The sequence below is a fragment of the Nasonia vitripennis genome, chromosome 3 (genome assembly GCF_009193385.2).
Source record: "Nasonia vitripennis strain AsymCx chromosome 3, Nvit_psr_1.1, whole genome shotgun sequence".
Lineage (NCBI taxonomy): Eukaryota > Metazoa > Arthropoda > Insecta > Hymenoptera > Pteromalidae > Nasonia > Nasonia vitripennis.
In genome coordinates, this window is record NC_045759.1 from 22,981,729 (window position 1) to 23,009,706 (window position 27,978).

The 27,978-nt window shown below is 47.1% G+C and overlaps 1 protein-coding gene across 8 annotated transcripts; it reads right to left on the minus strand.

The window, feature by feature from the left end:
- LOC100118400 (metabotropic glutamate receptor 1) lies at positions 1-27,973 on the minus strand. Of its 8 annotated transcripts, none has more exons than XM_031927447.2 (18): positions 24,167-24,433; positions 23,709-23,875; positions 21,091-21,568; positions 20,652-20,815; positions 20,086-20,190; positions 19,649-19,802; positions 13,163-13,409; positions 10,681-10,931; positions 7,394-7,566; positions 7,250-7,326; positions 5,886-6,051; positions 5,211-5,346; positions 4,922-5,124; positions 4,315-4,500; positions 3,919-4,233; positions 3,503-3,770; positions 2,829-3,216; positions 1-2,756 (listed from the first exon to the last, which is right to left on the minus strand). In XM_031927447.2, the coding sequence occupies exons 3-18, from the start codon at positions 21,362-21,364 to the stop codon at positions 2,420-2,422; spliced, it is 3,444 nt and encodes a 1,147-aa protein (XP_031783307.1). In that variant the 5' UTR covers positions 21,365-21,568; positions 23,709-23,875; positions 24,167-24,433; the 3' UTR covers positions 1-2,419. The 8 variants fall into 8 exon arrangements, with proteins under 8 accessions (XP_031783307.1, XP_031783308.1, XP_031783309.1 ...); XM_031927448.2 differs by having other exon boundaries at positions 21,091-21,571; XM_031927449.2 differs by lacking the exons at positions 23,709-23,875; positions 24,167-24,433 and adding an exon at positions 27,844-27,973.
- Between the last annotated feature and the right edge of the window lie 5 nt (positions 27,974-27,978).

Here is a 27,978-nt window from a genome sequence, read left to right on the forward strand (position 1 = left end):
TTTACAGGCAATAGTGCTTCAGATGCATATACATTTTATTTTTGTTTAAGGAACAAATTTTCAGTTATATCAATACTGTTATAAAAAAGCTCACGTTTTTATGCTACAAAAATAAAATCAGAAGAGACCATCATCCAATTAACATTCGCCAGTAGAGCTTCTTCGCAATAAGCGACAGTCTTGGCTCTAATTGAACCCACGCCGCAACGGTAACAATGAACCGAATTTCTCATTGAGTCCGATACAAAAGCGCAAACTTTATTTCTCGAAGTCAATGACCGTCGATATTGAAATTCAATATTTACCCGGACGCGCGCTGGACTCTTATAAACTCGCGAAGCTATAGGGATCAGTGAAGGAGTAAGCGGGTGATCCATTAAAGTTTTTCACAGACTACCGCCGGAATTTCGGACGATCATATTTTGCTCAGAGGTATCGAGGCAGAATGCAAGTGGGTTATCGGAGAGAACTCGCGATATTGATGATATATTCCTGACTGCCAATGGGGTCAGAGCTCGAGTATTTCTGTATGCATTTGTTATTTTTTGCTTATATTTTCGTTCGGTTTGATTTTAAAATTTCGTATGTATAATCTAAGCTTATAAGCTCGACGTTTGGAATACCAAAAAGAGAGAGAAGGCCGATGAACGAGAAGAATATACAGCGATCAGATGATCCGTCAATATTTGACCGGATGGATCAATTCCGTCAGCGTAATTAATCAGATATTCTCTATCCAGCTCTTCATACAGATAACTACTAAAATATGATATGTTCTGTGTGAAATTGGAAATGATTATAAGAGCTTGTCTACTTTAGGACACTTCATTATCCGGAGAATCGATCGCAGGCTCATCGCGATAGCGAGAAATGAAATTGGATATAATCGAATGCGAAGAAACGAACGAGATCGTTCTCACAAAGTGTACGCAAACGCTCGCTGATATTCAATTTTAATTGCCACTCGGGTATAGACAAGCGATGTTCATTAAAAAAAGATAATTTCTTCTTTTCAATTACAGAATTTATGATCCTTGCCAATCAATTCAAATTGATAGCGAGGGTTGACTACTCGCAAGAGGGAATGAAAATATTTCAAGAGTCGTTAAATAAATTTTTATTTTAATTCCAGATTATATATGTATATCAAACAATCATGTATCGACGACGCAATATTATTGATACGTCTTTTGAAAAAATTAAATTCCAACCGGTGCTTGGATCTTCTTTATTTACAGAATTATGAAATAAATGTGAAATGAAAATCGTCGAAGAATCCATATATACCAAGATCGATATCTTTTTAGCATGACCGAATTCCTTTTACATATAAGGGTGGCCCCCTTCAGTTTAAGTAGTCTTTGGTACTTGAAAAAAGTAGTTGATTGTATGCATTACGTATTAGTTTGCTAGTCGAAAATTCCGAAGGATGGTCATTAGCTGTAGGATACAGTTGTTTTATTAGTTTCTACAAAGTTATACTTTTACCTTTTTTGCAAAAGTATACGCTATAGTTGCGTTTCGCTTAGCAAAACTCGTAAGAAATTTGTCTACTAATATTTAATTTGGAGATATTTAGGCAACTATACGATTTGGTCATAGCCTATGATACACTGTTTAATGTTGCATTCTTTAGTCGCTATATGTACTTAGAATATTTATGCTAGTTTTGGCTTATACCTATTGAGACCACATACTGAAAGATCAAATTAAAATTTCACTTATTGCTGGAGAATTTACGACATTTTGATAACAAAATAAAGATCGAAGTGGATAGACCATTGAATCGATATATTGCTCATGATTCTCCTTGTGTATTCAGATAATTTTTGAACATTATCACGATAAAATTTCTTTTCATTTCAACATTCATATTTTAGATTATCATATAAATATTATAAATAAAGATCATTATATAATAGAAAACATGTTTCGTCTTAAGTAGATTATACGTACATAGTTATATATTATTTATAAACGAGTGAGGACATGAAAAAATTGACTAGAAATAATTCGGAGCAGCGATGAACGACGGTATGCATAACTCAACAAGTACAGTATAGATTCCTGTTATTTTGGTGTAAAAGTCCGAAATAACAAAGTTTTTCAATAAATAACAAAGTTGATACGTATATATTTGTATAACACGGTGTGCGCTTGACATGATCAGTTGAAATACACCATTGAAAACAATTCGCATTAGGCAATCTCGATTGTCCTTAATGGAATTTCTCACGGAATCCCTATAATCGCCGCGCACATTATTTCTCTAACGCTTATTACCTTACATCAACACCGACTACACCTATACATCTTGGCAAACGTAACTCGCTGCTCGCACATACTAGCATGAACTATCGCCTAGATCGCATAATACCCAACAAACTCAAACAGTCGACAAAGCATAAAGTTCGGAAAATCAGAGTTCGCTAACGGGAGCATCGACGTAGTCGGGCAATCCGTGTCCGAGGGTGATGGTTATGTTGATGACGGGATCGCCGGAGTCGCTTGGCTGTAGTTCGCTCTCCTCGCGAATGCGCGCTCTCAGATCTATCAATCTCAGCGTCTCGGAGTCGATAGCGCCAGATTCTGCGCGGCTGGAATCGCGGCGACCGAGTTGGTGCAACTCGTAATCGGCACCCCTCAGACCGTTCATCTTCTTCCTGCCGAGCGGCGATGAGGAAGCTCCGGCTGCGAACGAACTCGTTGGTCCCCGATGGCAGTTTGATTGAGCGCTCGGATAGGCCGCTACGGATCTGCGCGCAGTTGTATTTCGGTATATACAATCGAAACTTTGTAATATCGCAAAAAAAGTTCAGTGAACTAACCGTCTACGCAGGTCATCGACGAGCCTCTTAACGTCAAGCTCAGCCCAGTGATTCCTCTCGTAGCTCACGCTCTCCCCTCGATGATTTCTCACGTAGGCGAGACGAGTCTGCGACGCTTCGGATTTTTCCATCGAAGCCCTTCTGAGGCCGTTGCACTGCTCGCAAGCCTCGTCGTACTCGACCGTTGCTTCGCACTCCCACATCAGCTGTTTCGGTTGCTGCTGCTGTTGCTGCTGATGATCGTCGATGCTCTTAACCGGTGACGCTTTGCCAGTTGTCGCTGTGGCGGTGCCGAGCAGGAGAGCCTGGCACAGCGACATCAGCAATTCCTTGTCCGTCTGCGTCGACAGCGTGCGCCTCTTTATGCTGCTGCTGTTGCTCCTGTAAGCTGCGGACGTGATTGGGGCGAATTAGGGTCGTTTGCACAATTGGTTATTTAGCCTCTACTATGCGCGAGGGCGGGAAATTACGTAGAGTTCGCCGTTGATTAACGCCGGAGATATTCAAAGCAGGCTGCTCAAACTTTCACCGTATACCGCGTATACAGTATTTTTTCCGCAACTACCTCGTTTAAAGAAACTCGAACGCAGATAAGAAATTTACACCCCCATCGTAATCTCGAAACTTTTCCTGCGTCGTCCCCCGTAACGATTAAAAGAAAGACTTGCAATTACCGGAGGAGGACTCGGTCTCCTCGCTCTCGGAGATCCTGTAGACGGCGTGCTTGGGCGTGGGCTCGGCTATGGCAGCGGCGACTCGTGCCCCGATGTGACACCTGATGGACTTGCTCGTGGTGAAGAGGGCACGATTGTTCCGGTCGGGCCTCAGCACGATGATGTAGAGCTTCGGCATGAATAGGAAGACGAGGGTGACCGAGGCGCTCAGCGTCACGCACATGCACATCGTTATCACCTGCGACAGTTTTGCGTCTTTGAAGAGCCTCTATAAAGCGGGACACGGGGCAGCTTATAACTATAACTATATTATATTGGGCGGGGGACTGCTAGTAAAATTGGAGCACGTAATAATAAGCTTTAGCAGTGCGGACAGCGAGGAGAGCAACGCATGCGACTACTATATGATGAATCACCTTGGTCTCGCTGCCAAAGTATATGGGCACGAAAGCGATCCAGATGACGCAGGTCGTGTACATGGCGAATCCGATGAACTTGGCCTCGTTAAAGTTCTCCGGCACGTTGCGCGTCTTGATGGCGTAGAGGGTGCACAAGCCGATGAGAAGAGCATCGAAGGCCAACGGCGACAGCACCGCCCGAGGCGTCGTCGCGCAGGTGAGCACCGTTCTGTCGCGCGCCGGGTGTACTCTGATCGGCATCGCCGGCTCCATCATCAGCATCGTCGCGGCTACTGCTACTTCTATGGTTATCAGTATGCACGTTATCATGATCTGAGGAGAGGAAAGACGTTCGTTAAAAATGCGGACATACTTAATATAGTATTATAATAAAAGACACGCGCGCATAAATACCTGGGCAGTGGCGGACATGAAGAGAGGCTTGCGTTTGGGGAAACGCTTTTTCGAGCCTGCCAGGATCCGGGCTATCCTGTTGGTCTTTGTGAAGAGGCTCGCGTAAATCATGGCGAAACTGATGCCCGGCATCAGACGGCTCAGCGTGCACGAGGTGTACGTCGGCTTGGCCAGTATGGGCAGCACCTAGTTTCGACGCGGACAAAACAGAAAAATACGATCCAGCCTTCATTACTGACACGAGTCACACGCGCATCGCTTTTTTTTTTTTTTTTTTTTTTTTTGTTGTGTCCTATACACTCGCTGCCTCTGGTTTTGTTTTGTATCTCGCGGTGATTAGGCCGCGTTCGGCTTCGTTTTTTTTTCATTCTTTTATTTGGGCGATTGATTATAGGCAACGAGTTTTTGTTTCGCGTGCGAGCGCGCGTATGTACGCATTAAGCCGGAGCCATTATACCCTCGTGCATATTCACAGCCCCTCAATAACTAATCAGTCTCCAGAGTCGATCAAAGTGCAGCTGCACGATTAAGCATTCAAGAGGCCTTAATACCCTACTAAGAGCCTAATATCCGAAGAAAAAGACACTGCGCGGTATAATATACTCACGGAGAAGTGCGAGAGTGTCATGCCGGCAAGGATGAGATAGCTGAGCTCGCGAGTGCTCGCCTTGACGACCGGCGTGTTGTTGTGCCTGATGAAGATGTGGCAGGTGATGAACGTTGCGAGCAGTCCTATGGCCGCCAACGTCATCGCTATTATCGCCTCGACGTCGGTCCACAGCGTGAACTCCTCCGGTATCACGTAACACGCTACCAAGTACATGTATATCGTGAATTCTGTCATTGTCTTACTAAGCCTTGATGGAGCTCGTGATTTATTACGCGATCAATCGCACCTGTTCTATTCTTGTTGGGCAACTGTCCCTGCGGACAGGGTATGCACTTGCTCTGTTCCTCGTCGGCGTACTGGTCGTGGTCACAGGGAACGCAAGCCCAGCAGCAGCGCTTCTCCTGACCGCCTGTCTTGAAGTTCTGTAAACGAGCGTTTAGCACAATGTAGGCCAATGTAATGGACGTGTCATTTGCCGGAACGCGGCATGTAATATAGTCGCTCCGACGTGGATTTGACAAGTGACTCCCGCAATATACACCGCTCTGAGAACTCGATCGCGTTGAACTGCTATATCTCTCGTGCATATTCGAAAGACAAAGTCTTCTTCGCCGCAGAACGAAAATATCGGGTTCGCGAGGTCCGGCGCAGAAAAAGCGAGCGAGCACCTTTGATTCGAAAGTAATACCAGGCACGCAGCGCGCAGGCATCTCAATTACACTCAATCCCTCGTGCTTTCTCTCTCGCTCACATTTCCGCATCGAACTGCAAGTCGAGTAGGTATCAGTAGAGAGCGAGAGAGAGAGAGAGAGAGAGAGAGAGAGAGAGAGAAGAGCGCATATCGTTCGAGGCCTCGTGTCACACTGGTACGCTTGACGCCGGTTATTCGTCAAAGTCCTGCACAGCGCCGTTAAACGATCAAAGCGCAAAGCACGCTCGCTCGCTTAATTAAAACGCTCACCTTGTAATATCCCGGCGGACAGGGCTTCGAACAGACGCTCTCGACGAGGCTTGGACTGCGCGACTGGGGCCAGCCGGTTAACGTCAGCGTCCCGTTGTTCCAGTCGCCGATCTGCACGTACGCGTACGTTCCGTTTGGCATCAGCTGGTAGTTCAGGATCTCGTACCTGTAAACGGATACACCTTTAATTTTATATCCGTTTGCGCTGCGAGCGGCTCTCGTTATTTCTTCGTTTCCCTCGGCGCGAGGGTAACTTAATATACAGTCGATTCGAAATGAAAAAAGTTCGTTGTACACGCGAGAGAGAGAGAGAGAGAGAGATGTTATTATACACTCAGTGTATATGTGTTCGGTTACGAAGAATTTTAATAAAACGGAATGGAGTAAGCGGCTCGTTTGTATACAAGCGACTTTTTCCGTATCTGATCTTGCCGCGGTGAAGCGTTTTGTTTGGCCGCTTTAATTTTGACACAGTGCGGTGCCTTTGTTTTTTTCATTTTTATTCAGCTACAGAAGAGTTTCGAGCGAGATTGCTGTAGAGGCTGGAGTGTCGTTGAGAAAATTTGCAGTGTCAGGCCAATCGATGACGCACTCGACGTGTATGGAATCTGTTCAATTAATAAAAAAAAAAAACAAAAACAAAAAAAAAAACAGAGAAAAAGATACGAAGCGATATCCCCGTCCCGATTAAACCACACACGGCTATAAAATCCTCTCGACCATATACACCTCGAGTGCGCGAATCGATAAGCTCCAGTTAAAGAGCTCGACGCGGGCCAAAAAAAAATTCCGACGTCCTCCAGACGCTCCCTCTCTCTCTCTCTCTCCCCTTATTATTTTAATTAAATCACTCGAACCGATGATCCCCACCGGAGGCGGCGGCGGCGGCGGCGGCTCTCATTTGTCGTCTCCTCCGCGAAAACAATGGCACGACGGAAGATTATTTCCTCCCTCGCCCCATCAAGAGGCTTACGGGCAAAGTTGAGCGCGGTCGGTTTGAAAAGTTTATCGCGGCGATGGCTGACCGGATATTGAATTTCAATATTTACGCGAAAACGCGCGCGCGAGACAGCCGCAGTTCAGCTCACTTGAACTACTACTGCACAAGAGCGGAGAGAGAGAGAGAGAGAGAGAGAGAGTCTGTACAGCTGGGGCAGCTCTTCAAAAGCAATCGGAATTTCATGGATTTCGCGGGGATCGCTCGGCGCGCATTAAACTTTTCGCGGTGGCCTCCATCACTCTGATCTCTACGTGTATTGAGTATACAGCCGCTTTATTTTTTCAGCGATCCCGCGAACACAATAGCCTGACTCGCTATTTATACACGGGAATAAGAGACTTTGGAAATAGACATACGCACCGACCTGCCCGGTGGATCCCCTCGACGATCGAACTCCACGAACTCCTCGCCGAAAGCGAAAGTCACGTTCATCAGGTGATGCTGCAAGCCATGACGTAATGTTTTTTTGTTAAAAATTTAAAAGTGGATCGATTAATTATACACCTACCAGAAAGCGAGTGCCGTTGAAGGGGAACATCTGCTTGCAGACTCCCGTGTAGTTGTGGCCGCAAGTTTCCTCGAGCATGTTGTGCAGACCGTGAGCCATCGCCCAGAACGACTTCATCACGAAGCTCATCTTCGGATCCTGCCGGTAGCGCTCGTACGTCAGTCGCTCCTCGCCTGTAACGTTAAATTCGCCTCTTTTAACATTCACAACGAATAAAAATCGTCCATTAAACACCGCCGCACTAATCTCCACGTTTCATCCCCTGGACAATGAGGAATTTACAGCCGTCTCTAATTACCCATCACGCGAGTGTATAAAGCGCTTTCATACCGCCGCGGTCCGCAAGCTCTTTTTACAATTCATAATGCAGCTCAATTAGCCGCGTAAATCTCCCTACCTCAGCTCTCTCGGCTATTTTTTTCCGTAATAAAATATCGACAGCGCAGCGCGCGTATACATATTCGTGCATATAATATACACGCTACACGTCCGCGAGATAAGCCGGCCAACCAAGTGAGCAGTGGTATACTCATACAGGCGTTTAATCGCGTTTACACGGCCTTAATTACACGCTATACACACGTTTTAATCGTTCTCGGGTTTAAATATCGACGCCCGAGAGCTTTATTAGCTGCGCGTCTCTCTCTTTTTTTTAGTCCGTTGCTGCGTGCTATAGAGAGGCGAAATAAAAGCCCTGTAGTGTTTGCGTTTTCGCGTGCGGCGATGATGCAGTGTGTCTAGTCGTCGTTTTTTTTTTTGCGGGCTGTGTGTGTGTGTGTATGTGTAAATGGATTCCTGCTTTCGCGGTTTGTTGGTTTGATTGATTATCGACTTTTTGAGGGAACATTTTTACAGGCAATTTTTAACGAGTCCCGGCACGGTACACGTGGATACTTTTAAGGATGATGAAGTAAAAGTACAAGCATTGCTCTTCCACTTTTATAAGTTCGAAAATCAAGAATAACCGTCCAAATGAAAAGCTCACGTCACCACACATAACGATCCGCACTACTCGAAGCACAGCAGAGCCAAAAAAATTTTCGTCGCATACGGCGCGTCGTTAAGTGGGACGCGCACGCGGAATTCGCGCATCCATTTGTGCGAACGCCGAAACAATAAAAGGAGGGAGAAAGGGATGAACAAAAAAAGCGGGAGCGGCATTCGAAAGCCAGCTTATACAGCGTGTAGAACAAAGTCCGCGGGGACGAGGCTTAATCCCGTTTCACTTGGGCGAAGTATCGGAAGAGAGAGACGGGGATAAAAGCCACTCGAGCGTGTTTCGATGATGGTTGGCCTGATGGGAAATAATGAAAATGAGTCTAACTACAGTTCAAGTTTTATAAGCTTTGTTTTCGGACTTTTTTACGCGCGCAGTGTGTCGGGGTTTTCTCTCGAGGTTGCCTTGAAATGATTACTTCTTAATCGACGTGACTGATGCGAACAACATTTGTAATTAAAAACATTTAACTTTGCTGCAGCAAAAAATAGCGTAAAAATTTCCTCCGCAAAAAACAAATAAAAAAAAAAAAGGGCTGGATGCACTTTACACCTCTCCCGACGCCCTAAAAAATTCTCAAAGACCACGTGCCCCATTTTCCTCCGCAAACATACGTTTCGAATGCCAAGCCGAGCGTACATACGCGTACAGTTCCGGCGAATACGTCATGCATCTCTATGGCGTAAGCCATTGCAGTACTCGGTGTATATACGAGTGCGTCCGTCGTCAGACCCTCTCTTCCGTTCTATTTAACTCGACGCGCATACGTCAGCTGCTGTGCTGAAGAACGCGGGTATATACATAAAAAGTCGGCGTTTACCCGGCAAATCGCTCGAGAAAATTTCTTAACCTTATATTCTTCTCCGCCGAAAAAAATTATACAATTCCGATTCCGAAAAAAATAAACGGTTTGTTATACGCATTGTTCCATAAATAGAAAGTACAGCTGGTCGCACATTTATACATCGCAAAGTTTCGAAGTCCAGTTCGACGTTTATTATACTCGACGCGAACTGTTCTCAAAACGAAATTTGGCTCGTGGCCGCCACCGCGCGGAATAAGTAAATAACGAGCGCGCGGCTAATTGCTCGCAAAATCCGCAGCTTCCAAAACTTCGCGGAGATATGTATCCGCAACCATATGACCGCGCGGCTCGTAGTTTCATTAAAGCTCCGAGCCCTCGTATACTACGGGAACAAAAAACGATCGCGAGGAGTACGTGTACATAATCGAACTCGCAAGGGTCTATCGGATACTGTACATCTATGCGGCGAAGCTCGGACTTCGCTACTTCCTTACTTCCACAGCGCAATTCGCCTCACACAGTATATTAGAACGGTTGAACAATGGTCGGTCGGACAATCAGCGAGCTTCCATATACATAGCTTATATTCCTTCCCATCCATACACATACAGAGAGATCGGGCGGACACAACGACAGTCCTAAACGCAGTTTCGATCGTTGATTGCAGCGGCTGCAGCAACGGCTCCAAGGCAATTATAGCTGCGGGTCCGAGGGCTGTACGCAGAATCAATCTGCTGCTTCTGCATAACGCATGGCCTAATTAATTAACCCGCAGTAGCGCGCGAGCTTTAGGAGACCGGATCTAAGACCAGCTCGGCGTCTTTGATTGTGGCACCGATTGATTGTACCGCCCGCATGTAAATCGCTTTCTAAATATTTACCGCTGCTCTACGCTGGTCGTGTCTCGGGGGACGTCCGGGCTAAATAGATTCTTGAGGGTAGATATGCTGGCGCCACGCGGTTCACCGCTGACGATGCAAATACACCTACCTGCTGATGCTGAGTTCGCTGATAGGACGAGTTACTTTTCGTGAACTTTTCCTGAGCACCGATACATAAAGGCCCGAGAGAGTAATGAGCCGCGCTGGAGTGTATAAATATTCAGTAAGTTCGAGAGAAAAAATTATATTTGCCAGCGATGGACAAAATAAAAAAAGAAGCGACGTACGAGCTGCTGCAGCTCTGATAATTAGAACTAGCAGCTAGCTCTCGTTTTTCACACGCGCGCGCGCGCGCGCGTTGCACTATTCATGAGCAATTTTTCGAATCCGCTTTGTGAAAACAGCGCTCGCAACACGCGCTTCATCAAAGAGGAACGAAATTTCCCTCGTATACGCGTGTGATCGATATGGATGCTGGCCCGCTCTGTATCTTTTGAATAATCCAACAACGACGAACAGAGAGAAAGACGAATAAACTTGGCTTTTTTAAACTCTTGCGCAGTTTCTTTCTTGGCAATTGTAATTAGTAATACGCGCGACTAACCGGTGCAGTTGGGAAAGTTGGGTGGCAGCTTGTATCGGCTGTCCTTCTCGGACTCGACAGGCAGGCTGCAGTTGAAGTTGAACTGCCAGAACTCGTTGAACCAAGGATTGCGCGTGTTGTTGTAAGGATGCAGCGATAGGTAGTAGTTGTCGAACTCGGCGACGTAAGGCGAGTGGATGCGTATGGAGAGACTGCCCCAGGCTTCGCTCTCGAGATCGTGCACCACGTCGTCTCGGTCCGCCCAGCCGTCGCTGAAAAATCAAAGTCATCAAATGTTATACGTATACGTTTAATCTTAGTTGCGCCGCCGGAGTTAGTCTGTGCTTAGGAGCGAGATATGAAGATCGTAAATCTATTATGTTACGATTGTATACATCACGTGTGAACATCGCGCAGCACACGCGTATGCTACCTTTACATCTAAATCTCCGGCGAAATTAGGTCGAATCGGTTGTGAACGGCGAACAATACGTTTCATTTGCCAGCGCGCATAGGAAGCATCTTCGCCTCTACTCCGTCGAAATCCATAACCGCAGGAGAATACGTAATCGTCGCTTTGTTTGCCAAAAGATGACGCGGCGGTTGGCTGCGCTAATCAAATACTCGCGTGTGCGGTTTCGAGTAACTGTAAATGCGGATATGTATTCCCAGCCGCGCGGATATTGCTGTTGACATTTGCATTTCCGCGACGATTACCAGCCGAGATGATGAGCGTCTTTCCATCGGGCGTTTCGGCTTTCTTCAAGAGTCTTATCGACATGCACCTGCGGAAGGAAAATTTAAATCGCCCGCGTTAACGAAATTCTAGGAGAAGAAGAAAACTAAAGCACATACGAGCTTATCAGAAACACACCCCTATATCCCTTCGCGTTTGCCCGCAGGGGCGCGACGTCTGCCGCAGTGACTCCGTAGACTAATGCCTGTACGCGTATGTGTGTGTATATATAACGCTGGTGGAGGCAAAGAGAAAGGAAGAGAGCAAAAAAAAAGATAAATGCCACACACAAACACACTGCGGCCATTGAAACGCACAGCCGCACAAACGAATTCACTTTCAGTTATTTCCGCAGCCATTATGACGTGTATATACTCGCGGTCGTCCCTCCACCCCCGCATATACTCATTCAGCACTTTTCTTCCTCGGCGCGGGCTGAATTTTGCATCCAGCTTCGCTTTATTCTCTCTGCCGCTCTTTTTTTTTTTTTTTTTTTTTAATTGTTCGCTGTGACTTTTCTCTTATATACAGTCAGCTCCCGCGATTCGGCGTTTATTTATCCAACTGCTCTCCTTTGTTTGTAAAATACACGGGAAAATTAAATATCGCCGAAGACTTTGTTTCGGGAGAGCTTTAGCGCGGATCCGAATTATTCTGAAGTGTATACGCAGACAGACTCAGTCGAGCGAAACGCGCCAAGATTAAGCGAGCATTAATGACTCGAGCTTTCTCTATCCGCGCGTGTGCAAATCGGGCGTCGCGACGCGAGTAAAGCCTTCATTTAGCAGGCGATAACAGGAGCGTCGAGCTCGTTTTGCTCGCGAGTTTTTCAAGCTCCCCCCCCCCCCCTAATATCGATTACGCTGCATCGCGTCACGTCCGACCATACTCGGGCGCAACCACTTGAATCCATACATACAGATCGTCAAGCGCTGCTCTTATGGTATATACAACGCGATACACTCGTGTCGCGCTCGACTTTTTCAACGACCAATGCTTACACTCGTCTGCGGATACGCTCGACCGCAATTACGAGCTTCCGTCGCGCGTCGCTCTGTCGTAATTGAGTCTCGCTGCTGTGCGAAGAAAGCGACGAGTTCGCGAGTAGACTTCCTCCCTATAACTAACTTCCGTGAGGGCTCTCTCTCTCTCTCGTGTCTTTCCCTCTCCTTTCTTATCTTTGTCGCCCCTTAATTTCCCCGCGCGGCTCTCATTTTCTTGAGTCACTGCACCAAACGCCGAGGATAAATATATATATATACACACAGAGAGTTCGAGCAAAGGCGACATCGACGTGCCTGTCGAAGCGACTTTTGCGACCTTCCGGCGTATAGTCGCGTTCGCTTCCATTGTGTCCGGTGTAGGAGCTGGAAGCTTTCTCTCTCTCTCTCTCTCTCTCTCTCTCTCTCTCTCGTCACGGCGATTTAAGCTCCCTATCTCTCGCGTAATTGAATTTTCCCGACGACTAACGACGTTTGTCACGCTCTCGAAGGTAAAGGACAGGGAGAGGAGGGATTTTTAGGACACGCGAAGCGCGCTAATTATATCGTTGAGCTCACAAAGCTTTTATATATTCGACAAGCGAGAGGTCTTTAAGAGAGCGATTATCTCGCGACGATAATAATTTATTAGCAGGACACTTTACGACTCGCCCCGGACGTTTTATACCGGCGGCGGAGCTTTACGAGGGACGCGATAAAACATGTCAATAACAATACGAGTCCGTCCTCTGCTATTACTATATATGTATAGGTACTATATAGGTACCTTCCGACGAAGACGAATCGCCCGGTGAGATTCATCCTCTTGGAAGCTTCCATGAGATGCCGAATGGTGAATCCCTCGCAGAAACAGACGACGACGTTGGCCGCGCGGTCCTGGTCGAGGTTCTGAATCACCGCGTCAAAGGCGGCGTCGTCGGCCGACGTCAGGATCGAGTCCTCCCTCGCCACGCATACGCCGGTCTTCTCCGCCAACTCGCGGAAAGCTTGGATGCCGCTCGTTCCGTAGTTCTCTGCAATGAAACGAATTAAGAATATTAATAAAAAAAGCGAAAAAAAAATCAAAACTTCCCAGACGTCAAACTCGCGGCAGTAACAGTTTTACAAAGCGAAAAAAAAAAAAAACTCCGATGGAAAAATCGTGGCGGAAGCTGCAGCCGCGTCGAGCTTATCGAATCCTCGAAAATAGGAAATAATCAACGCGCGGCAGTTCTTCCCGCGGTTCCGCGCGAGTCTTCGCTTCCTCTGGCCAGATTGAAAACGCAATTACGCGAGAGTAGCTGCCGCTACAGCAGCGATTTTATCGGGTCTAGGCATATTTATGCAGAAAGTCCCGCAGCTAATCCATTCCCGCGCCGGGTTATTTCCGACGCGAAGGCGCCGCCGACGCTTCGGGCTTCCGTTTTGGTATAGCTCCGGCTCCGATATTTCAATGGGATTTTTTCCCTGCGGTCTATCCGCGCGTTTGCTATTGCGGCCGTATATACGTGTGTTTTGCGCGACGATGAGGGAAACGAAGAAAAAAATTCACGAGCTGAAACGAGATAAAAAAAAAAAAACGGAGCAGATGCGCGGCTGCCGGAAAAATACTATTTAGGCCGTGGGAGAGAGGTCAAAGTTGTAGCTCAGGCGAACTCGTAGTATCGTATTATTAAACGGCCCGTCGAAATTACTTATCGACGTTAACCTCCCACAATGATCCGGCGCTTTTTGTTTACGAGCTTCGGCTAGACTTTCGGCAGGAGATAAGGCTAATGGATTTTTGGTTATCGAGAACCAACGCGGATATGCGCCGAAAAGTTGGCTCGCGTGCAGCCGCTTCAGCTCCTAATAGGGAGAATAACAGAGCCGCGCGTATGCTTAGCCGTAATCGACTTTTTGTTTGAATAATTGGAAAAAGTGATGAGATGATGACGCGCGCTATATACACTATATAGCTGTGATGGATTGAAAAACTTTTCGACGCACGCGCTTATCGCTCCATATACTAATCGCCCTTATACCGATATACATTATAACGAAAGCAACTCCTGGCGGAAAAAGTGACTAAAGCTCTGGCTTATCTCTCCGCCAGCTGAAGCCATCCAGTGCATTATCATATTTCGCGCGCTAGAGAGAACGAACGACCGAACGAATTCCTCGCGGTAATACAGAGTAAATCTCAGGGTGGATTTAGCTCGCGCGTGCGCGCCGCGCCTAATGTCAGTCCGCTAATCTCCCTCCCCCGCGTGTGCTGCACCGCTGGAGAGCTGAATTTTACGATTTCACGCCTTGGCATTTTACCCTAGTATGTATATACCATCTCGCGCTTCGTCAAACCGCGAAAGGCTTAAATTTGCGCGCGCGGAATTATGCCGCGAATTGGGGCGCAGGTTTTGCGCGCGCTCGAATTTATATAATAATACGAAAGAGTATGCAGCGTGCGCGGGGTATAGCCGATTTGCTATTGTTGTGTGACGACACGACTTTATGGAACGCGATTCCGGTGCGTACGCTTCGATAAACGCGCGAGAACAATGCGCCCGGCTATTATATTCAATTAGCTGCTTTTATGTGGCCGCGCGAAAGTTTGCGAACTCGCGCAGGAATTAATGCTCTCGCGATAAATTGCGCACGGTGCTAAAAGACGCGTTTAAGTCGACTTTGGCAATTTAACCGTCGTTTCTTTGATACACCTGTACAGGCTCTGGGCGAGAAAAATATAACGACGTAAGCTGCGCAATTATGCCTAGTTACGCGTGTACGCGTACACGCGCAATCAGGGCTCCGTCATTCGAAAAATTAGCCCCGACCCCCTAACGCAAATACTTTGCTCGAACTATGCAAATAATCGCGGCAACAGCATCAGCTTCGCTCGTTGGTTTTTTTTTTTTTTTTTTTTGTCAGCTCCGGGTAAAAGCGGACACACTACGGTGCAGCCTGTTAATGACCTGGAAAAGCGCGGCTCTAATTAATGTGTGGATCGCACAAGATGCCGACCTCCTTCATTAGCGCTCTCTCTCTCTCTCTCTCTCTCTTCTTTTTCCCGCGCGCGGCACGGTAGCGTATAACACGGGCTTTTAAAAGCTGCACACAATCCGAACAGGCGCTTTATTTTTAAATTACACACACACACACACACACACACACAACAGGGGTGGAAGTGCGGGGGAGATTTAATTACTCCGCGATTCTGGGTTATTTACCGCGATAGCTGTATGGGAGCTGCGTCTTTTACGAGGCTTTTATTTCTCAGGTACGCTATTTACGGGGCTGCGATCGCGATGGGGCTGTATCGATATGAAGTTCGATGCTTTAATAGCGAGCGATAAAAATATGGAAGGATTGATTTACGGCTGGAGAAGCTTTATGTAGGAGAGGCGACGCGGTAAATTTGAACGTTTATATCTCGCATGTGCCTCGCTTTTTTGAAATAAGACGTTGCATGTTTGGAGAAATAGAGCTTTCGCGCCATGATCACGCATGTGTACATACCTATAAATACGCGACTGCTCTCGTGCGAAGCGTATTTAGAAGAAAGCTTCGGCCGTAATAACCGCGCGACTTGCGTAACGTCAAGCCCGAATCTCACGTGACCTCACGTGACCAATTGATTAGCGTCTGGCGCGCGAAGTAAACTCGAAAGCTGCGCCTCCGATTTTATTAGACGCACCCAGTCGAAAATTCGATAAGATACAGCGAAAGAGCTACCATTACATACAGCCGATGATCCAACGTCGTTCGTCCATATTCAATCGCAAGCCCGCAGGCTTCAAACTTCAGAGACAAAGCCAATCGATAACTCCATTATACGTTTCGATTATACGAGATCTCGTTGTATACAAATTCCATTATAGCCGCGCTCACGAAAGCCATTACCAACTCCCGTCGAGAGTCGGCGCACCGCGACATCTGTTGCAGCTACGTCTTTCCCCACACGCAGAGATTATAAGAAAGCAAAGTTGCATTAGGCTACTGACATTTGTATGCAAGCTCGCGTGCAAGATTACATTTGCAAGGCCGAGAGCATAACGCTGTAAAAAAAGGAGAAATTTCGTTTGATTGATTCTCTGCGTCTACTGAGAAAGTTGGTCTTTGCGGAGAACCGCTAGATGTAGTAACGTATGTATTTTTTAAATTATATGGTCTCTGCTGTAACCTTGAGAGCGCTCGTTGATTTTAAAAATAGTGCGCTTCCGCAGTAATGAAAGTACGTTTCCGCTTAATTATCTCGAGTTAAAAAACTTTCTGAATTACCAGTGAGTCACAACATACACATATAATATGAACCGAGCCTTATCTGAACGAGCGTACACACGCCGCGGGGTAATCTTTCCCGTAATATCTCCTAATTTATTTTCGCGGATGATAAATTCCCCTTTTGCGTCACAGGGCGCGCTCTTTCCAAAATTAACGCAAAAAAAAAAAAGTCATTTTACATTGTACGAGCTGATAAGGAATTGCGAACGAGGCAATTTCGAAAACCGTTATATCAAAGAGCTTATTCTCTGGATGATTTAAAACGGAAATACGCAATTTCGCTGGAAAATTCACTGTAGCCGCGCGGGTTTCCAATTAAATTTTTCGAAAACGTTGCGTAATCCACTGTGTACCGAGAAACCAGAGCCTATCCCGAACTACCCTATCCCAGCGGCAATTACTCACGCGAAGTGTCTTTACGCGTCGCGCATAAACGTCAGGAGATCGAAGCGCCATTAGACAATAAGCACGACGAAAGCACAATCTCACGCGGATGTGTACAGACAGGAATCGGAAAAACGCGTTCACGCGTCATACCGATTTATTTTCACCGTATTTGTATCTTTCCTCGTTATCATTCCTCTTGCATTATTCATATCGCAGAATTGGATGCTCGAAATTCCGTCTCTTCTCGCGCGCGCGCGCTTAAAAATCTATTTCTACGATCTGAAAGAGCGCACGTATTACACATTGTCGCTCGAGAAACTTACAAAGTCCTCGGCATTATACACCCGAAAGAATAGCAGAGCTAGGCGAGCTACGCGCGCGCGCGCGAGCTTATTTAATTGCAAATTTTTCCAGCTCACGCGACATGCAAAATTATCACGTTTCTTCGACCTATATAGAACTGGCTTGGCAGTGAAGAAGAAGAGAATCGAATGGAAAACCTCGCGCATATTACGGTGAGAAATCCGTGAGAGAGAAAGAGAGCGAAGTCGAAGATCAAAAGAGTGTAGCAGCACCTCTACTATACACTATACCCTCATTACTCCCTCGAGGCTTTGCGGGGGCGACGTTTTGATAAGAGATCTTTTGTGTCAAAGCTTTAGCCGATCGCTGCTGATACAATAATAATTTTTCCTGCCCCTCAAAGTCTCGTGCGCGATATCGACTCTTGCCGTATAAGCTTTGTCCGACCGCGCTCCTTGTTTTTTCAGCCACCCGTGTATACATATATATATAGCGCGAGACGGAGACGAATGGAATTAATCGAGAAGAAGACGAGGAACGAACGGAGAGTTGGTAATTTATGGCCGAGAAGCGGCTCGAGTTATTTACTATAGAAGCGTTTGTCAATCTTGGCTCAGAGAGCTGCAGTAAAGCAGTTTCGATTATAGCGCCGTTACCTATTATGGCATTCACTCGCGGCGGGCGACTCTGAATGGGATAAAGAAACTTCACCGAGAAATTAGACGGAATAATTTCCATATATATATATATATATATATATATATATATATAGATTCTTAAAAACGTCCCTTTGTATGCGGGAGCGGGCTTTTCAAAATTTCCCCGCGCGAAGCTTTTGTCGCCACAGCGATCCCCAAGGCGGCGACGCGAAAAATGATGAGGGAAAGAGAGAAAGCCATTGTCGAGTCTTGGAGAAATTCGCGCGACGTACAGTGAAGGCATGAGTCTCGGGTTTGTCTTGGCGGAGCTTTTTCGAGCTTTTCCCGCAGTGCGCTCTGTATATGTGCATGTAGGTCAAGTAGCCGAATCAAAGTTTCGATTTTCGCTACTGTGTGCTGCAGCAGGTGCGAAGAAAACTCTCTGTCACGGATTAGAGAGCTACTCTTATTCAGACGTTTAATTATACCCCTCTATCTTTGACGCTGAATTTCGCGCTGATGGCTCAGCCGTAAAATTCGAATAACTGTCTAAGCCAGCCGCCACCGATTAAAGCTCTCTCCTTATCCACGAGCTTATCGCGAGCGGTCTATATACCTATAAGCGTAAAACACTGTAAATATAAAAGGGCGGGTAAAAATGTAAACCGACGTCAAAGAGAAAAGCTTCAAAGACCGCACCGCGCGTACTTGCAGAAAACGTAATTATGATTACATCGTTGCAAACAGCTCTCGGTATACTGTAAGCTCGTCAAGGCATTTCCATTTCGTCTGCTTTTTCATTATCCCGCTCTATCTCTCGGACAATGTCGAAATTGCCCGCGCTCTGCTCTCGCGGATATTTCAATTCTCGCTCGCTCGCTCGCTCACATACGATTCGAAGCGCGGCCCGATAACTCCTTCGCGGATGTATAATACGACGTACGTGCCTATACGTATGCGGGCGCACGTTTTATTTTCGCCGCGATCGATCAAGTCGCGCGGCGCCGTTTGCATTATGCAGAGCTGCGAGTTTTTCCGGTAATCTTGCGGCGAAGACGAGACACGCTGTCGTTCTCTACGGAGAGATACAGAGGCGAATGTCGATGGACTGCGCTGCTTCAGAGCTGTCTTTTTTTTTTTTTTTTTTTTTTTTTTTAAAGAGGGCGGTTCGCTGCTGCGGTTTTTAGCTTCGGGGAGAGGAGATTTTCACCGCGTGGAATATTAAAGTCGAGAGAGGGAGGTGATGCATCGTGTTTTGCGATAGGCTATAATAATAACGCCGGGATAGATAATTCACGGGATTGAAATGCCCATACAGCGCGGATAGAGAGACGTATGGACAGAGCGCGCGGGCTAGTTTTTCGAAAGCCAAATTTACGATTTCTGCAGGGACGCCCAGTAAAAAATTGCCGCCATTAATCCAAGCGCTTCGCGAGGAAAGCCATATTTCAGCAACTATTATTGCTATCGCGGAGGCGTTTATACCCGTCTGCGTATACGTATATAGTACACGGCTTATTTTTAAAAATTCTCGCATCTACATGCAAATGCAATAAGCTAGGAGGTTAACAAGCTGACGAGCAACAGCGTCCTATGCACAGTTCTTTCCTGAAATAGCCAAGATAAGCGCACACGGTGTCTTTAGAGCAAATTATAAGGAGAGAGAGGGAGAGAGAGTGACTTACCATCGGTATTGACGATCGACACGTACGTCCAGTTGAAGTAGCGCACGAGATCGACAAGCAGCTGCGCCTGATAGTAATCCGACGGTACCACGCGGAGGAAGGTCGAGTATCGGCTCTTGTCGCTCAAGTCCCTCGAGGTGCACGAGTAGCCGATCTGAAAAGTACGGATAACATTCAGCGCTCTCTCCACCGTATTTCTCGCCCGACGTGCCCTGCTTTTGCCACCTCGTTCATATATTTTTAGACGCTATGTACTCGACTGCCCCTGTATTATGAAACATTCGAGAAGCCATGATACATCTGCAGAGATTAATTGAAAGTATCGCCTGATTAAACTACAGGGGCTCGTAAAAAACAATGTTCATTGACTCGGAAGGAACGAGGTCGCGTCGTAAAGCCGAAACGTGAGCGAGGAGATGTCGACTTGATGGTTGTACCTGTGGAATAGAGAACAGCTGCAGGAGATTCTGCACTTGGAGCGCCGTCGAACTTGAGCCCGGTCCAACGACGCCGATCAGCGGGGACTTCTTCTCCAAGTTCTGCTTCGAGCAAATATAATCGTATTAATAAACATACGCATCTCGTGTGTTTTTGTTTATGATAAACTGCGCCAGAGATTATAATCGATCGATGAGCTTCGCAAGACTTCCGCGCACGTGCTATTTTTAATTAGCAACCTTAATCCCCGAGTACACACACACACAGAGCCGGACTTTTTGAAAGAACCGCCGAGTTCGCATCTGCATCATAAATGAATATTACGCGAGCTATATCGCTCTTTAGACTTGCATTAAAAACTTGATGAATTGCAAAGTTAATTTCACTCGGCGATGAATGAGCGTCGCGCGCGAGCGCCAACTTTGTTTTTCATTTTTCTTTTCTTTTCTACCCTCGGCTTCGCGGGGCTGCGACGAGCATTGTGTGTACACGGACTTTCCTTTCGCGGAAAGTTCAGGGCGATGAATTATGCGAAGCTCGAGCCAAAACGCATATATGTACTCACGAGACTGGGCTCCAGCAGGCAGGAGTCCGAGAGGCCGTCCTGAGCGGGAAGACTCGCCTTGGAGATGGCCGGTGTTATGGCGTCGCGAACCAACTCGATGCTCTGTTGCAGGGCCACCGGAGCGTACCAGCAGGAGTCCCGAGCTTCCAGGCCGAGCGTCACACCTGCGAGGATTTGGAATAAAGGTAAATTTTTTTATAAACATAAATTCTATTTTTCCGCCGATACACGTACACGCGCGGCCTTAACGAGCGTCGTAAAATAATATAATACACAACGGAAAGCGGGCCTATTTAATTTGCTCGCCGATAGCCTTATCGAGAGATAGACGCAGACGCAAACTCTGGATTTTCAGAGCAAATCAAAGGCTTTCGGCATCCTGTTTCAATTTACGAGCTCGCGGGCGCTATGATTTTTCGTTTCATCCAAACTATCTCACCTCTGAGCACCTCGCTGTTGTTGTTAATCTGGTCCAGCGTCCAGAGGGCCGTCTCGATCCTCTGGATCCCGTAGAGTTCCCTGATAGCCCCGCACATCAGGGCGTTCTGGCTACCTCTGGTGGGCTGCTGGTGAACGCTGAAGAGAGCGCCGATGACAAAGTCCCCGTTGAGCCTGGCCGAGGTGTCCTGGCGAACCTGAGCCTCCGCATGGACGGCCAGCGATAGCAGCAGTAGCAGCAAGATGCGCCCGGCGCATCGCCGGCGAAAGCTCATAATAGACGAGCCCGCGAGCGCGCGCACCTACTCACGTCAGGCCCCGACTCGTCATTACCGACCGGGCCATGCTCACGTCGAGGAAACGCTGATATGCTCGGACGGGAGTGACGACGACGGTGACGCTTGCGTCGCTGCTGGGATGCGTTGAGTGGGTGCTTTGGACGTCATTGTGTGCGTTGGGTTTTCCTCTCTGCTGCAGTGCTGCTGATGCGGGGATGATTCGCTTTTATAGTTTGATTGTAAAATCGGAGAATCGAAGCGGGAGAAGCCGGAGACTCAACTAATTGAATTCTTTGTCCTCTGAGACCTCGCGCGCCCAAATATCCTAAGTCGTAAATAAATGGCCGGCTACCGGTAGCGATACAAGCCTTAATTATCTTTTTAAACTTTTTCAAACCGCAGCAGCGCGTTAGCCCCGTTACGAGCTGAGCAAAGCAAGACTCGGCGGGGGGGTCTGACCGAAATACCTTACAGCGGATTGTTTGTCCGCACACAAAAAAACAACACCTGATGTGTGGAGAACGTCGAAGCTTCAGGTGAACAATAACTGCTATTCGAAAGAATGGTCTCTTCTCTCGCATTCACACAACCCTCTCTTTCTCTCTCATAGCGGCAAAAATCGACGACATCGAAGTGCAGGGAGGCGACGGCTGAAAGCAGCTCGACTAATTAGCCTCGCTAATTAACATTTCGAGGCGCGCGCGGAGTAAGCTGAATGAGGGACGCGCCATTCAAGTCTCGAGCAGCGCCGGTACAGCACACGCATGCGGATCACCCTTCATCCTTGTGTAGGTAAATCTGAGAGGATCGTCTAAGGATGACAAGGGAAAAATGAAAAAAAAAAACAAAACGCAAGGGCTTTTCAGTAACTGACCAACTCGCGGCTTTAATCACTTGTGACAGAGAAGTTTATAACGAGCACGAGAAAAAATATGTTTACCAACGAATCTTAACAGAATAGTCATAAGGACGATGCACATAAGATGCGGTCAAAAGCTCTCTCGTGCTCTATTTTTATCCGCTTATAATACATATATACACCGCATCGTTATTTTTTAGAAAGAGCAATCCGATAAATCGTGCGGGCGCGGGAAATTTAATTTTTCACCGCGAAACGGACGAGCGCTTCGTCGATAATATGGATGAGCGGTTCGAGTTATCGCGCGCGCTCGTTTCGGACAGTAAACGCGCCGCGATAAATTCCAAGCCTGCAGAATTCGAAAAATCACGCTGCGTGTGTGCGCGCGCGCGTGTTTACCACACGCGTATACGCGTTTAATCAACCTAAGCAGCTTTGTCTTTCGCGGGGCTGTGAATTTGTTTATACGTCGTCGATTCGTCGAGTTAAACGGCTTTTTAAAAAGAAAAAAAAACGAGAGAGAGAAACGTGTCAACGACTGCTTGCGGAAAAGCAGCGCACAGGCCCGTCTGTATATAATAACTCTCCACTTGTCTCGCGTCTCTTCCTGCAGTGGCACTTCGACACGGCCTCAGCTTTTCCGTTAATTAATATATAGAGCCTTATAGCTCTCTATAGCTCTCGGGCCATTTGGCCCACTGCAGCTTTGCGCTGTGTAAAAACGCCTCGCGTTGCTGGCCTGACGCAGCGGGTGCACACCGGCTATAATGAAACTCTAGCTGTGAATTAACGGCGCCGATTAATTAAAGCCGTTATCCCTTCGACTGCCCTCTTCTCGATATCATCCGCGAGATGCGCTTTCGTGTATAGGTATTATATCTATAGAGCGGAAGGAAAACGTCTGTGAATTGGAGGGCCGCGGGCGTTAATTAAGCAAAAGTACACAGGAGAGCTGCAGTCCAGCATCGTCCGTCTTGTGCCAAAAGTTGTAGCACACGTTTATAGTTTCAATCCGAGAAGCGCATATAGCGCGGAGATGGATACACAGGGGGCCGAGATAAGCGTGTGCCGCTGCTGTACCAAAAGCAACCTTGACATTATCGCCGCGCGCGAGTTTCCGGCTGCTGCTGCGATTTCGCCGCTTCTTTCGATCTCTCTCGCGCGAGCGGTGTGTGTACGTGTTACGGGCTTGAAATATCGACAGGTCCAGAGTGATTTTTTTTTCCTTTCGCCCCGCGCGCAAGAACCGAGTGGGATGTAAGTTTATTTTCGGAGAGAGAGAGAGAGAGAGAGCGAGTGACCGAGACTTGCGGGCGTGAGACGAGGTGTCATCTTTGGCCCAGATTTTTCTTCCCGAGAGCGCGTACGAGTTGTGTATTATTCGAATTTGATAGAAATTATACTCGAGACCGAAAAGTTAGACCAGAGAGATGACAATTTAGCTTAAGGGTCTCGCCGTCCGCGGCAATCAAGCATCCTCACCTCGAGAACTTCCAAAGGACTTCTTCTCGTCGAGCTGCTGCAAAGTTAGGACACACGAGTGTATACTCTCTCTCTCTATCTCTCTCTCTCTCTTCAGACTGTCAGCGGCAAACTCCTCAGTTTTGCGCGAAACTGTCCGGTATAGCCCACCGCTGCTTCTTCTCTGCCTGTAAGCGAGCAAAGCTTATCTTTTGGGAACGCGCCGCGTCGCGATGTCAAACTCGCGGCCGGAAGAGGAAGTTGCCCACAAGAGTATCTATACGTGTGTGCGGGTTAAAGTTGAGCGAAGGTAGGATGAAAATAATTTCTGTTTTCGACGAGTGACGCGTGTGATGTATTTGTAGAGTAGAGTCCGTTATCTACTCGCGCAGCTATTGGATACACTCGCGGTATTGGAGCGGAAGAGAGTCGTGCGACTGAATTCTATATAAAACATTTTTAATTTTCGGCTAACTCACCTCACAGCCGAGCAGCTGTGCCTTTCCGAGTCAAAACCTTCTCATCTACGCGTACTATTGCGAAACGCGATTTCGAAACTCCCGCGCGCGTTGCAGCCTCCTCGATACTCTCCAGCCTCTCCAAGCCGAGAAATGAGAGAAGAGATGAGAAACAGGGCTCGAAAGAAGGAAAGAAAGCAATAGATGACACTGTCACATCGGCTGTGGGAAGACACACTGCGCGTGTTCGCGGCTCGCGCGCCGTTTGAACTGTGAGCGGCTGACGCGCGCGAGAGACCAAGTTCGCGCGACTGGTGGTGCACATGCGCTGACTATACTACTACTACTACTACTACTACTCGCTGCTGCCTCTATTCGCCGACGGAATGACGACGATGTGCGGGATATATATATATACGGCTGGTTTGTTAGCGATGATGGTCTTGTCGAAGGTTAACTGACGCTGCTGCGAGGACTTGCTGGGATTTGGTTTATAGTAAGGTTGAATTGGGGTCGGGAAAGCTGGCTGTGCATAGTTTGGTGGCGGGATGAGAGAAGCGGTCATTTTAGCTTAGACTCGCAACTACGGTTGCTAATAAAAAAAAATATAAGTCCATCACCGTCGTTAATAACAGCATCGTACCCGGAAATACCATCCTCCAGGTTATAATAACTTTTACGAGTAGCACTAATTCGTCACAGCGTAAATCATCAGCTTCCTCTTTCATACACAAATCTTGAAATTCGGCGCTATTCTTCATAGAGCGCGCGGGCGTTTAACAGCGCGCAATAATCGCCGCAGATGAAAATTATTCTGCAACGAGACAAATAACGCGGAAAGAAAAACATTTCTCTCTCTCTCTCTCCCTCTTTCAATCGCGCTAGCTCATTCAAAGACGCGAATCCTCGCGGCGAAAAACGATGAGCGATTACGACGGGGTTCATGAAATTAAAAACGAAAGCTGGCCCCCCGCGTGCGTGCAAGAGTCGTATTACTAGAGACGCGGGCTTGAAAAGCTCCAGAGCCCACTGCTGCAGCTGCTGCTAGAAAGTCCAGAGAGAAAGGAGAGTGAGTTATTTGAACGGAGAGCTTGTTTTTGAAAGGATTTTTTTTTTTCTCCCTTTCTTTTCGGCTTCCGCGGAATATAAGCGAGAAATTTGACTTTATGAGAGGCCGTCGAGAGCTGCCCTTTAGATTCCAAAATGGAGAGATGATGTTTCCCTGTTCCGGAAATGCTACGACGCGTTATAATCGGGATTTAAATAAGCTATACGCACTCGAAAAAGCTCAATTAACAGGCCAGCGCAAATACAGCTCGCTCTCGCCACCTACGCAAACCGTATACACACACACACACACACACACACACTCTTTCGAGCTCTTTTCAATCTCCGACGCACGTCCGCGCGGCGTAAGGACGATTGCCGAGGGCCGAGGGGCTTCTGAAATATCCGCACGGCATCAAAAGAGCCGGAGATACAAGACGTCCCAGTCGCAGACGAAGGTACAAAAACACAGACCTACAAAAGAACGCACATATAAGCGAGTGCCGAGAGACCGCGTATACAGCCACGAGACGTTAAGGAGGGTGAGCTTCGTTTTCATGCATTTTCATGAGGAGATCGGATAGCGAGTTTCGGTCGTAAATCGATCGCTGTATACGAAAATCATACGAGGCGAGTTTTTATCTTTGAATCTTGGGAGAGCGCTTTCGCTAATTGCGCCGTTTGCGCGAGGCTAATCGAATTCCTTCGAAGCAAGAAAGGACGAACGCTTACACTCGCGGCAGCTCAACGGTACAGCGCGCGTACGTAAGCCAAGCTAGTATCCCTGATATTTACGGAGCAATAAAGAAAGTTTAGGACGCAGATTCAGATATACAGGAGTTTATAGCAAGTCCAGAACAGCAGCAACGTCGCCTTTTGTTTCAGTTTTTGCGCGCGCATAAATAAGCCTCCCGCGCGGATCGAGCCGAGTTTTTATCAAGTCCTCCTGTATACACTCTCCCCCTCTTGAAAAAGAACTGAAATAATACGGCCGATTTTCTCGATATATATATATATATATATATACCTGTGTATACACATTTATTTCCGAAGCTTATACAGTATACAGCGCAGCAGCCATTTCGAGCAGGTAAACATCGATTGTTTTCTTATCTGCGCGCGGCGCGCTTTTCATCGCCCCAGGTGCTTTTCACGGCTGGTCGATCTGCCGAAAAATTTTATTGGCTTTGAAAAATAACAGCGGTTGCGAGATTGAATTTTTAGGGGGGGTGATTCGGATGGACTTTGAGAACAAGCTAAGGCTGATGACGAAGCACGCGTGTGTGCGTTATTGAAATTGTGTTGTTGCAGTGTATGGGCGAGCCATTAATTATAGCGAATCTTTGATGCAGTCGGAAATGGGTGTAACCGCGAGGCTGAATCACCGGTGATTTCGTTCGCTTGTGTAGGTATATAGAAGGTCGAAGAGGCTTATTTTGAAAAATTTATCAATCGCGGCTAATCTCTCAATCTGCGTGGATATTCAGAGCCGTCGATATTAAAGATACGCATCCAAGCGAGCTTCCCTGTTATTTCATCGGGAAGAGGTGTATTTTTTGAATCGCAAACAACGCAGTTCGAAAATATTCAAACCAGAACAAGGGCAAACCGTCGGAATATACCAAGAGCGCGAATAATTCATAACTGCGAGCGAATTAGTCTCCCAAACGCGGACGATACACATCTCACCGAGATAGCATTGTCCGCATATACATATATAGACGTTACGTACCCTCAGCCCTCTGAATTCTTCAAATAAGCCTCGGCCGACTTTACTCAGGCCCTTTGTCGCGACTGTTTGCCATATCCCCGCTGTCTGTTTCCTAAATATTGCAATTATAGTCCACCTCTCTCGCACTCCATTATCTCCCCCCGCGACGAGTTGTAGCCTTCTTTTACTCGTAGCGAAAAGGGAATTCCTAGTGGCGCGCGAAATTCGCGTGCATTGTTTCGAGAGGAACAGAGAGTAAGAGTCGGTTTGTTCTTAGTTCGGGTTAATTATGTACCAAAGCGGAGAAAATTGCGCTTGTTCAAAGCATCTCGGGTTAGTATCACGCGCGCATCCCCCTTCGTTCTCCTAATCAGGATAGCTTGCAGCGATCGGCGAAAATTGAAATATCTAAACCAAGGACGAAAGTCTCGATTCGACTGCTGCAGTCGATGTCTGCCTGTGCAGGTGAAACTCTGCAGGGAATGCCCACAGGGCTAATACAAGTGTCCTTGTTTTTTTTTTTCAGGATACGGAAATTCGGATATTCCGTTGATAATAGAACATTAACGAGTTCTATTTCTATGCACGAAATTCGAAAAACTCTGTCGAAACGAGCCGGATAGAGGAAAAAAAATTGCTGTTTTTTAAAAGGATACGAGAGCGCGAGAAAACAGAGCGGTAGCACGAGATCTTGCCCATATGCACACGAGTGTGCTCTAGCGGCTAGTATACAAGTATAACCGAGAGGGCCACTTGCTTTAATCTACCTACTGCTGCTGGTCGTCGCGAAAACTCGAGCTACCGTCACTAATTATGCATGCGTCGAAAACAGCTAAAAGCAGGGCTCCGGCGACAAAAAAATAGAGAGAGAGAGAGAGAGGTCGCTCGTTCGTGTAAACAGACGACGACGAATTATTCTGAAATTCGAAAACATACTCACCTAACATAGTAGTATCCTTCCAAATGACCATGACATCCAGGATGTATCCGCAGTCCCAAACAACGTCCACAATCGTCGACGTCGTGTCCTCTTGCAGCAGCCATCAGCAGCAATACCGACCTGCATAAACACACG